Below are 13,357 nucleotides of genomic sequence, written 5' to 3'. Positions count from 1 at the left end.
CTATTAGTGCCAAGTATTTTTAAAATCCGTTGATCTATGAAGAAGTTATGAACGGGACACAAAATATACCATATAACAGACTCCGTTAATTTTTTACCTCTAAGTGTGACCGTAACCTTGGAGGTAGGTGACTGGTTTTTGCGCATAACACATCGTCTCATTATTGTGAACAATTGTGGCAAGTATTGACAAAATCCCTTCAAAGATAAGAAAGTTATGGACCGGACACGACATATACCTTCAAATAGACAATGTTGACCTTGAATGAGCAAGTGCGACCTTGACCCTGGAGGTAGGGGTCTGGTTGTTGCGCATGACACATCGTCTTATTATAAAAATCATTTGTGCCAAGCTATTTCAAATTCCTTTGATAAATGACAAAGTTATGGATCGGACACGAAAGTGTGACGGACGGACAGACGGACGGAGCCTATTTCTATATCCCCCTTTTTTGTTCGAAAAGGCGGGGGACAAAAATCCACCTACAAAATTCTTTACTAGATATCTCACTGAAAACTGTCATGAGTAACTTGTCCTGATGAGAGAACCACTAATTATACAGCAGGAGGATTAGATGAACAGTTTTAAAAATCACTCCTTCATGTGTGGAGTATGTTCCAATATGAGATTCAAATCATGAAGAAGCTGATAGCAGGATAATTCTGCATGTTGCTTTTGCTTCCTCATTAGGTATACAGCAAGCCTGTTGTTTTTAGTCCTTATACTGATTTATTTGTACTTCTTATAAATCATTTCTCAGAGCTTAATATGGAAAGTATTTCTTAACTGGTAGTAGAGGTATGCACAGAGACCTGACAAGATATATTCCGGTACATACAGTAAAAATTTCAGTGTTCTGCCTCCACAACAGAGAAGTATCATACTTTCTGTATATTATCTTAAAGGTTGTGATACCTGTTCATAATTCCGTAGCATAGGAAAGAGGAAGGCTTTTCAGGTAATGTGTAAGGCTGTTAATGATCTTAAAAATCTTACTGACCTAGGGAAAGATCTGGTACTTCCAATTCATGCTAACACTGCTGCATTTAAGTTTGTTGGTCTCTTGTATAGTATATCATCCCGGGTTCTTTGCAAAAAGGGGGTCATATCAAGGAAATGACCTTCAACAAATGATAGCTTTATTCTTCATTTACTGCGATGTATACTTCAGTTATTCGTATGGCGTTCATCTTAGAAAACAATAATTCCTCCACTTCATCAACTTTGGATATAGTTAGGAATGTACAATCCACAGCTTATGACACAACCTTCAGCCGTATCTGAACTTTTGAGTGACCATGTATATACTTGTTCTAACCTTTGCAGTGATGATCGTGTTTGTTTGGGCAATGAACAGCTGTGTACCATAACAGCCTGGTCTTGCAAAGGGGTTTACAAGGGCAAATCCATTTACCATGTTGGCAAATGTTGAGACAAATGATAATCGTGATGATGGTTGTCCATAGTGAAATTGAAAAGAAAAATACACTAAGTGTTACATTGACTGTGGTTTGACATAAATAACAATATCTTTTTTAAATCACTGTGTCATATACGTATAGAAAGTTACTGTAGAAAATAACATTGAAAACCCTTTAAATTTTATCAAATTGAACCACTGATTTTTGTTTTGGTTTTGCTGAATTTTTACATTTATATAATCAAATGTATCAATGTTTATGTACACCATACAACATAAAAGAATTTAGTTAACAAATAATGTTACTACTTGTTTCTACACTTTTATATGCATGTACATGTTTGAACATTCATAATGTTTTTCATAGGTTTTGAAATAAGATAAATATTTATTCAAAAAGAGTGTAAAAAAATCATAGTAAAGCATCTCTTTTAATTAAAATAATAAATAAAATTGGTGTCAACTTTTACATTTTTTGAACTGTATCTTTTATGACTTTTTCACTTTATCCTTAAATTTGACGCTGCCTTGATTCAGAAAACTAGTAAAATAAGTTTAAAATTATGCAAGCTCCTTTAAAATAATGTTAAAGGGCTGATACAATTTGGTAAAATTCAAAATTTGCAAAAAAGTATAGCTTAAGGAATATTTCTTGAAAATTTTTTATGATGGCGGCCATCTTGGCGGCCATCTTGGATTTCTTTGATCGCCATCATTTTTCCCAATTTATGCCGGTGGTTTCATATACTACAGACATTAATGAACATTTTGGTATATAACATTCATTGTTGCAATGACTGTCCAGGTTCATCATTTTCTAGGCCCTGATTGTCACCCTACCATATTACTGAAAAAGACCGCCAGCGTCTTGGCGTAAAATCTCTTCAGACATGTTGTCGTTGAAAAACATGTGCCGTAGCTGAGGCTCAGACTCGCTTATATATGTTCCATACATTTTACTGCAAAACAGACCATAATCTCACAATATTTCAATAATGAAATTCAAGAAATATAGACAGATTTTACCGATTATATTGTAAAAATTAAAGCCCACTGGTCATATTTCTTGGAGAAGAAACAGAAAAAACAATTGTACAAGCACTACAAATAATAAATAACTGAATAAAGAGTAAAATAAATATATTTTGCAATATAAAACTGTTTTATACTATTATAAAGGACTAGGGGTGTCCTCATTAGAAAATTTCCAAATTTGTTCTAAGATTTAAAACATCGTATTTTAAAGATATTTATCATGTGCAGACATATATTGAGCCAAATATTAAAAACATAGTTTTACAGTTTAATTACATGTTGAAACAAAATATGCAGTTGGAAACGTTCTTACCTATTATATAAAGAAAAGATACAGAAAAGTTATTCCAAGGTATGGCTTTCTAATTTTCTACACTTTATGCTTAAGGTATTAGCACCCTAATGCATTACCTCCGCGTTGAAGAGTATTCAAATAGGCTAGAATTACTGTTAACTACATTGAAAATGAGGGCCATGGGTTCAATCCCCAGAAGGGTCAACTTTTTTTTTCTTTCTTTTTTTCTTTTAACATTATTTATGTATCTCTCATGTCCCATATGGAAAGAAAAAAGTGTTTAATTTTGAATTTCTAATTTATATAGGTATTTATTGGCTAAATTATGCTAAATCTAGTAATAAATATGGTACCTGATATTTTCAAAGTGTAATATGATCAAAACTAGACGGTAAAAGTATTTCATATTTTACAAGATCAACCAATATACTTTTTAAAAAAATTAGGGAAACTTTGAAAACAGGCACTCATTTGGGTAAATTTTAAGAATTTTTTGAATTAGGCTCCCTTAGTAGAAAAATGGTCAGACATGTGGTAAAAATGGGTGGGGTAGGGTAACATTTTTATACAGATTTCATAAATTTTAAGTAGAAACCATAATTTTGCTTATGTGGATTGTTAGCTGAATGGTACTTTTCGTTTCTTACCAAAAATTCATGGGAAAACATTTTTCATTAGAATGTTATTGCAGATTATTTAAAGGTTCCTCATTTCTAAAAAAGGGCCCTCATAACATCCTAGCTTGAGTTCAGAAAAGTGACCATAACTTGATTTCCGTACGGTAAACTTTGTTTAAATTTTGCATACAGGCGTACTTTAAGGTATACATCTGACCTATGATGTCATTTCTTTAGTTCCTGATAGTGCCCATTAGGGTCCTAATACCTTAAATGTCGCTTGTTCTTTTTTTATATATAATTTTTTCCAGTTTTTACTACTTAGGCATAACCAAACAAACATGTTGAAACATAAAACGTTTTGATTATGTTAAAGGCATATTATGCCCCACAGATGCTATCATTTTCTTCTTTTTTCTTTTCTTTTCATTTTGGTTATTTTGTTACAGTTTCCAAAAATTACTCAGCTGCCATAGTGATGAACTATCTTTTGCTCTGCTGGCAATTAAAATACATTTATGTAATTATAGTGAATATTTTGTATGGAAGTCGAAGTGCTACTTTGTTAACATTGCTAGCTTGAGGACACATAGCTGCACGTTCAGTGCTACTTTCTTCAGATTTTAAACATCTTCCATGCCCTTATTTTTATATTAATCCATTACTGAAAAACTTTTAACGCATTTTTAACATTTCTAAAGAATTGAAATTAAAATTAATTTCTGAGGCATAATGTGCTTGTAGGAATTAAATTCTGCGATGTATGTATGATCAATTTCAATCAACCATGCATGTATTGACATGATTTGAGAGAAAAGATTCAGTCTGAAGAACCAGTAATCAGAAAATAATTGAAATATGTGTAGTAAACAAAACAAAGTAAAATTAAATAGTGCTGCAAATTCATAAGGTAAAATGACATCGAAGTGGTCTATGTCAGCCAACAGCAAGTTTTATATACCAAATTGTTCGTCTTGGTCTGTAGTTTCCGGAATGGATATTCATTTGGTTCAAGTCCGATGCGTAGCTTAATAATCCAAGATGGCGTCAAAGATGGCCGCCAAATCCCTAAATTTTCTAGAATATTAATATTTGCTCATATTTTTTTTCCGCTTTTGTATTTCAGGTGATAGAATGATAGAAATGTTAAAATTTGAAAATATTAAGAGTTTGTTTTATTCATTTTACGTTCACTTGGATATATTTAAGATTTTACTTGATCAAATTTGAGTATTCATGTTAAGGATATCATCTAGGTAGCGACAAATGCTATTTAATGCAACGTATAGCTTCCGGTTGTGAAATAGTAGAGAGACTTAACAGTAACTAACATGTCATTGGCATTATCATTGTAAAAAATCAGGAATCAGGGATGTGCCCCCTTCTGTTTGGGGGGTTTAAGGGGGGCGGAGTCCCCCTCATCGCCAAGAAAATTTTGGACTTGTGAGAGGCTATAAATGACCTCAGATTGATCATAAGGTAACGTGTAACCAACGCTGAAAAGCATTTGACTCTATCTCAATCCATTGAGAAGTTGCAGCACTTTGAAATCAATTATGATAGAAAAAATCAACGCAAAATAGTGATTTTTGGCTATTTTGAGATGTCCCCTCGTTGCCATGGTAACAGAAAATTTAAGCCTGAGCATGTTGTTGCAAGGGCAATGGTCCAGTCAACATTTGTGCCAAGTTTGATTAGTGTTGAAGCAGTTTTTATAGTATTATAGCAATTTGAACTTGTAACGGGAGACTTTTCAATGAAAACAGCCATTTTTCACAAAATGCTCATGAAGTAATGGGTTAATGAAAAAAATAAAAAAATCTACAAAACAACAATTTTTCTTCAAATTTATATGACAGGCCATGTTTAAACATGAAAAAAACGCGATTTAGGGTAATTTCAAGTATTTTCATCATTTTCTGTTAACCCATTACTTCATATACACGCCTTTTAACGCCTTTTTCACCCCCCCCCCTTTTGTGTGTCTCAAATGGTGAAAAAATGCCTTATTTAGGCCCCAAACACTTGTTTTTGTTCGAGAAATGTTGTTAAAAAAAGCGACCACTTTTTCGGCGCGGCCCCCCAACCAAAAGATACATCAGGGGGTTGCAAGAAGGGGGATGTGCCCCTTCTGTTTGGGGGGTTTGAAGGGGGCGGAGTCCCCTCATCGCCAAGAAAATTTTGGACTTGTGAGAGGCTATAAATGACCTCAGATTGATCATAAGGTAACGTGTAACCAACGCTGAAAAGCATTTGACTCTATCTCAATCCATTGAGAAGTTGCAGCACTTTGAAATCAATTATGATAGAAAAAAATCAACGCAAAATAGTGATTTTTGGCTATTTTGAGATGTCCCCCTCGTTGCCATGGTAACAGAAAAATTTAAGCCTGAGCATGTTGTTGCAAGGGCAATGGTCCAGTCAACATTTGTGCCAAGTTTGATTAGTGTTGAAGCAGTTTTTTATAGTATTATAGCAATTTGAACTTGTAACGGGAGACTTTTCAATGAAAACAGCCATTTTTTCACAAAAATGCTCATGAAGTAATGGGTTAATGAAAAAAATAAAAAAATCTACAAAACAACAATTTTTCTTCAAATTTATATGACAGGCCATGTTTTAAACATGAAAAACGCGATTTAGGGTAATTTCAAGTATTTTTCATCATTTTCTGTTAACCCATTACTTCATATACACGCCTTTTTAACGCCTTTTTCACCCCCCCTTTTTTGTTGTCTCAAATGGTGAAAAAATGCCTTATTTAGGCCCCAACACTTGTTTTTGTTTCGAGAAATGTTGTTAAAAAAAGCGACCACTTTTTCGGCGCGGCCCCCAACCAAAGATACATCAGGGGGTTGCAAAGAAGGGGGATGTGCCCCCTTCTGTTTGGGGGTTTGAAGGGGGCGGAGTCCCCCTCATCGCCAAGAAAATTTTGGACTTGTGAGAGGCTATAAATGACCTCAGATTGATCATAAGGTAACGTGTAACCAACGCTGAAAAGCATTTGACTCTATCTCAATCCATTGAGAAGTTGCAGCACTTTGAAATCAATTATGATGGAAAAAATCAACGCAAAATAGTGATTTTTTGGCTATTTTGAGATGTCCCCTCGTTGCCATGGTAACAGAAAATTTAAGCCTGAGCATGTTGTTGCAAGGGCAATGGTCCAGTCAACATTTGTGCCAAGTTTGATTAGTGTTGAAGCAGTTTTTTATAGTATTATAGCAATTTGAACTTGTAACGGGAGACTTTTCAATGAAAACAGCCATTTTTCACAAAAATGCTGCATGAAGTAATGGGTTAATAATGAAAAAAATCAAAAAATCTACAAAACAACAATTTTTCTTCAAATTTATATGACAGGCCATGTTTTAAACATGAAAAAACGCGATTTAGGGTAATTTCAAGTATTTTCATGCATTTTCTGTTAACCCATTACTTCATATACACGCCTTTTAACGCCTTTTTCACCCCCCCCTTTTTTTTGTTGTCTCAAATGGTGAAAAAATGCCTTATTTAGGCCCCAACACTTGTTTTTTGTTCGAGAAATGTTGTTAAAAAAAGCGACCACTTTTTTGGCGCGGCCCCCCAACCAAAGATACATCAGGGGGTTGCAAGAAGGGGATGTGCCCCCTTCTGTTTGGGGGGTTTTAAGGGGGCGGAGTCCCCCTCATCGCCAAGAAAATTTTGGACTTGTGAGAGGCTATAAATGACCTCAGATTGATCATAAGGTAACGTGTAACCAACGCTGAAAAAGCATTTGACTCTATCTCAAATCCATTGAGAAGTTGCTAGCACTTTGAAATCAATATTATGATGGAAAAAATCAACGCAAAATAGTGATTTTTGGCTATTTTGAGATGTTCCCCTCGTTTGCCATGGTAACAAGAAAAATTTTTTAAGCCTGAGGCATGTTTTGCAAGGGGAATGAGTCCAAGTCAACATTGTGTGCCCAAGTTTTGATTAGTGTTTGAAGGCAAAGTTTTTTATAGTATTATAGAATTTGAACTTGTTAACGGGAGACTTTTTAATTGAAAAAACGCCATTTTTCACAAAAATGGCTTCATGAAATGGGTTTTTAAACATGGCAAAGTTGATAATTCAAAACTCAGTTTTGATGGGGGGTTTCATGAGGAGACCATATTCCACGTTTCTTAGTACCAAAACAAGTAAGTATCCGATCCTTTAAACTATAAAATTTTTTTTTCAATTAATTTTGATCCCGAAGGACCAAGTCGTCGGTTAGCTAATAGGTAAGGGCGTTGGACTAAATGAATCGGGCAACCGCGTGTTTGATTCCCGGACCGGGGCGGTCACTTTCGTTATTGACTCCCGATGAAATAGTTTCTATGGTTATTCCACTTGTACCACTGCCTCTGCTTATGTAAAAAAGTTTCAGTTTCCTTGCGAAAGTTAGGGCAACTAGTACTGGTTAAACTGTTTTTTGACAGCCTGTCCAGGAACGATTTCGGTGGCTGAAAACTGTGCTCTGGTAAATTCAATTTATGGTTACGCCGTGATTCCGGAAATTGGGAAAAACTACCGACCCCCCACCATCCCGAAAGACCTATTAATGTAAACACTGTTTAACCTGCCTGTTCGCAGATGCCGGTTTGCTGAGCCTGTTAATGGGACTTGTACACTGGAAACGTTCATGCGTTACTCTACGGGCCCCCCCCCCCCCCCGTGCACAATAGTATTACTTTTAAGTACCCGCCAGGGAAAAGATAAGCTTATTTTCGTTCCAATTGAAAGGCTTTCTCAATTCCTCCCATGAAGTTTAACAACAAACTTGAAACAAAATGCTTCAAAATCATACAACAGGAGCTGTCAGTAGGACAGCGTGCTCATCCTTATTCTCAGTGCTTGATAGTAAAAAAAATGTGACATAATATTGTAAAAAAAGCTTGATACAGTGACCTCCTCTGTACACAGGTTGAGATTTGATGGTGAGCAAGTGTGCAAGGTCTCAAAGCGATATGTTCGATGGGATTTTGAAATTTTGGTAATGTTAATTCAAAGTTGAAAATAGGGGCATAATTCTGAAAAAAATTGCTTGATAGAAACACGTTCCTTTTTCCAGTGTTTAAGGGTGGAGGGCATGATCATGGTAAACAAGTGTGTAAGTTTCAAAGCCATATGTCAATGGAGCTTTAAGATGGTTTACGGCCGACGGCGCTGGCGACTAGGATATTCATAATTTTCAGGATACAGTCTAGGGCAGAAAAGTATCTTACCTGTTTAACTGAATAACCTATCCCATTTTTTAAATGTTCTAGGCCAAATTACATTATACATTTTAATGTATAATATTTAATCCGTCATCAACATAATGACAAAACTCCAAATATGGTTCAATTTTGTAGATTATATAATGTTAAGCCAAATGGCCTTAAAACAAGAGCGCATGTCTGACAGCACGCTCGAATATTTAAAATCAACAGCCTGCATAATAAAATCTTCCTGTTTAAATTCTCTTATTCATAAGTAGTATAAACTCTTTTGGAATAAAAAAAAAAAGTTAGAGGGAAGTAAACCTACAATTTAATTGATCTCAAAGATTGTTTTTAGGCCTTTCAAGGCTTACCTCAATGGTTGTGAATATTATTTAAATATATATTCTTATTTCCTAATAAATGCTTAGCTTATTGACCTACAAAGAATTTAATCAAAAACACATTTGAAGACAACAATGTGTTTTTGGGCTAAGGGAAACAAACTTTCAAACAAATCCCTTAACAAAAAGGCTAGCAGCCCAAAGTCAACGCAAAATACCGATTTGCAGGTCAGTAAAAATTTTCGTTCTTTTTTGTGTGTATTTAAAAAATAAAAAGAATTTCGCAACATTTAGACAACACATGCAGGGCATTTTCTATGAAAGGTAAGATGTTCTCCATATTACCAATTTTAAATTAAAAAATTGTTAATCGCTTTTTAAATCAACTATTATAATATAAAAAAAAAATATTTATAATTTAACCAGTTGACTCCGTTCGTAATACCCCCACCACTTTGTAATATGAATTTAGATTTTCAATAAACACATTTATGGCATAGTTTTTGCTTTTATTCTAACTTATTCTAAATATGTGTAGATATAGTTTTAAAGGCTGTATTAAACGAAATCATGAATGTTTTTCAGTTTAAAACAAGAATAAAACTAATAAGTTACACATATTCAGAAAAGGACACCAGTTGGCAACATATTTTTTCTTCTTTTCGTTAAAATTAGGCGATGAAAGCTAGAAAAAAATCAATAAAGTCAAAAATTTATAGCATAAGTAAGTTGAAAATAAGAAATTTTATGCAAAATTTCAATTGATTTACCAAAAACTGAAAAAGGAAATAAAAGCCGTAAGTAAATATACTAGAATATTTAGGTATTTGGCGGCCATCTTTGACGCCATTCTTGGATATCTTAGCTTTCGCATCGGGGTTGGGCAAAATGAATATCCATTCCAGAAACTACAGATCCAGACGAACATTTTGGTATATAAAACTTGCTGTTGGCTGACATAGACCACTTACCCCTCTAAATAGGCTACTAAAATGGGCTGATTTGCAGCACTAAAAAAGAAGTCAATGCATGGTGTTACATTTATATAAATTTATCACAGCCAATTTTATCTTGTTTATATGCAATTCGATTTGACAATTTCCATATTTAAAATAAACTCTACCAGACGTAAACAATGTGATTGCTGCTGGGTTGTGACCGATAATAATCGTTAGTATTTCCCTACCTTTTAGATTAATCATGGACGTGTCAGGATGGAGAGCATCAAATCAACCTCGATCATCGTCAATCGACATGTGGTCTGAAGAAGATAGTCAAGTTTATTGCCAGTCTTGTGATCAAGAAGGTCCTAGACTCCCTGCCCATGGTTACTGCACTGTCTGTAAAGAGCATCTATGCGAAAAGTGTTATACAGTCCATAAAACCGAACATCATATTCTCCTTGATGCAGGAAGTATGCCTAAATCTTTATATCAACGCCGAATAACTTCCAAAACTAGCCAGCGCGAAGAATTGACCACGTTCTGTCTTAAACACTCAAAAGAAAAAATAAAACTTTTCTGCAGCAACCATAAAAAATTACTTTGCCGTGATTGTGTTTGTGATGAACATATAACTAGTCCTTGTATCGTTAAACATGTATCGGACTTGTCTGGTGACATTATTGACTGCAGAGAATATCAAGATATTCTAAAAGCACTGGAAAACATTTCTGATAAATATTCTACAATTGTTGAAGATGTCAAGAGAATAACTTTAAAATCCAACAGCTTAGTCAAAGATGCTTTGGCAGACATCAAAAATTTCCGCCAACAAATCAATGCGATACTAGATGAACAGGAGAGACTGGCTGAGGATGTAGCAAACGGCATTGTAGAGGACAATAACAAATATTTAAAATAGTAGAAAAGAATCTCATGACAGATAAACCAAATTCTGGAACGACCAGTGTCCAGACAAAAATTCAAACAGCTGAAACACAGAAAAACAGGCTGCCAAACTGTTTGTTGGAAATTAAAACTTGCAGAGAAAAGCATAGAAGTTATGGAAGCAAATACCATTTTACACGATAACATCACAAAAGGTCAAGAAATCAATTTCAACCAAAATGGATACAAATAAATTAACGATGCTCAAAAACAGGAACCAGTCTTCTGGGTAGCTTGACAGAGACACTACAAAATTCTGAATTAATTGCACTATTCAGTCTGAACATATTCAATCAACACAAACTAAATCTAACAGGGAAGCTATGTGGGTGAAGACATCACACAATATGTATATATGCTGGATAACAGGTATGGCTCTTCCTTCTCGAGATGTTCTTATAATCACTGACTTTGAAAATAAGGATATAAAGATGGTGGATACCCGCAGTAAATCTGTTATTGATCGGCTACAGCTTGACGGTTGTCCTTGTGATGTCACTACAGTAGCAAGTACAGAAGTTGCTGTCACACTATTTCGTGAACCAAAAATTCAGTTTATATCAACCTCCTCAAAAAGACTTACAAAGAAGCAATCTATTGTGGCTGATGGTGAATGCTATGGCATAAGTTGCAATCAGGAGAAACTTATCTTGACATTCTGTAATCCTGCAAAACTCCAGATCGTTGACATGAATGGCACTGTACTGACAACTGTTAAAGACCGAGACATTTTCAGACACCCATGGTAATGGTCACCCCGTAGACAAAAATTCTATTTGCTATGTATCCGACTAGCGGACATGAAAACAGTAACAGCAATTAAAGCTGCGAAAGGAGAAGTTAATTGGTTGGTATTGTGTTCCAGCTGTACCGTAATGGGATAGGCAATCGTCCGATGATGATACTGTTTCGTGTGTGCCATGGATGGGCAACTACATAGAAAGAGATGTCAGGAAGATTGCAGTGGAGGAAGGTAGTGTTGAACGAAATCTGAATGAGTCCCTTTTGCTGGTAATGTTGGTGTGGCGAAACATAGGAAGCTGTACCACAGCAGTTATTCAAAACGATGGAAAAAGACAAAAACTTAATTTATGGTCAACAAACTGTCGGAGGATTTGAACAAAGTTTTATATTAACTTTGTGTCTAAAGAATAGAACAAAATTTTATAATAACTTTTGATTATTCCTTCAAGACCACTACTCTGATTAACGCATAGACATCGCTGGAAAAAAATTAATATGCTAACTTTTCATGCCAAGAGAATTTTTGAAACATTTAATGTAAATAATTTGATACTTATGTACAAATTATATATATATATGTGTGTATATTGTGTATTTGAATGACAAGGATTTAACAAACTTAACTTGAAATTTGAGAATCATAAACCATTAAAACTGTTATTCTATTTCTTGTACCACAATGTATATATAATACACTTGCCTTGCCTTGAATTTGAAACTGATCACTGTCATTTTAAAGGGTTTCTTTCACACCCTTTCCCCTAAAAACTGAGCACCCAAAAGGACAGAATCCGGTCAGACTGCATGGATGAGCAAGGTAGCCAAGCAACATACTGAGTATGTTGCCTGGCTATCCTGCTCATCCATGCAGACTAACATTACTGGTGACATAGGCCCCACATTAAAGACTGGTAGTGGCATTTAAAGGGTTAATAATGTCAATTATGGGGTTAACAGTGGTTTGGTTGAAGGACATTTGTTTCAAGATCAGAATGTTCATGAGTTTGAGTCCCATCAAGTGCACAACATAGCAAGAAATGTTCACTACATTGATTTACTATGCTTGATTTTATATGCAATATATCCCAATGCTGCTGTAATGTGGAGCGAAAGACTCCAGGGATATTGATATATAGATACTAAAAGAGGTGACTTTAAAGTCAGTGAACATTCTTAAGGTGTGTAACATACATCATTAAATGCATATCTAAGCTTTTCTCTCCAGAAAAGCTATCTGCTACCTAATTGTGCCCGGTTTCTTTTTGCTTACAATATGAATGTACATTTATCAATGTAATACTAAATTTTAATAATTTTGTTAATATGAAACTGTGTGAATAAAATTTGTTTTGTTCAAACCTGCAAGTGTGGGTATACAAAAAAGGTAAAACACGTGATTTCATTACAAATTAAATGCAATGCAATGCAGTACAGGCTGAAAATTTACAATATATAAGAGAGAAGCTGACCAGTGCTGAAGAGCATTTCGTTCATGAAATGGGATATACTTATAGTTACAATTAAGTTGATTATGACATATCGAATGATTCATGAGGAGATGCATTCATTTTATTATGAGTTTTTTTATTTCAAGGACTGGCTGAGGGATGTTATGCTTCAGAAAGGAATACAAACATTGTTCTTCTTAAGAAAAGTAAAAAGTGTTTTAAAATTTTGTTAGGAAATCCTATGCTGGACTCCTGGATAGATTGAATGAGAATTAGTTTGTAAAAGTTAATACTGTATACAATATAATAAAAACACATACAAAGTTCTACTATAAACTTTATTTTCAAAGAC

At 34.6% G+C, this 13,357-nt stretch overlaps 1 protein-coding gene across 1 annotated transcript; it reads left to right on the top strand.

The window, feature by feature from the left end:
• Positions 1 to 2,670: 2,670 nt before the first annotated feature.
• On the top strand, positions 2,671 to 10,787 carry LOC132755415 (transcription intermediary factor 1-beta-like). Its single transcript, XM_060746282.1, has 2 exons — positions 2,671 to 2,807; positions 10,118 to 10,787. Exon 2 carries the CDS (start codon positions 10,125 to 10,127, stop codon positions 10,785 to 10,787), a length of 663 nt encoding a protein of 220 aa, XP_060602265.1. The 5' UTR covers positions 2,671 to 2,807; positions 10,118 to 10,124.
• The last annotated feature ends 2,570 nt before the right edge of the window (positions 10,788 to 13,357 follow it).

The sequence above is a fragment of the Ruditapes philippinarum genome, unplaced genomic scaffold, assembly GCF_026571515.1.
Source record: "Ruditapes philippinarum isolate M1 unplaced genomic scaffold, ASM2657151v2 ctg4911_1_1_1_1, whole genome shotgun sequence".
In the NCBI taxonomy this organism is placed as follows: domain Eukaryota; kingdom Metazoa; phylum Mollusca; class Bivalvia; order Venerida; family Veneridae; genus Ruditapes; species Ruditapes philippinarum.
Note: the sequence above shows the minus strand (reverse complement) of the source record. Positions and strands in the feature narration are given on the sequence as shown.

Bases quoted from the DNA above. Each gene is read 5' to 3' on its own strand.
- LOC132755415 (XM_060746282.1), top strand. From the start codon at position 10,125: ATGGACGTGTCAGGATGGAGAGCATCAAATCAACCTCGATCATCGTCA.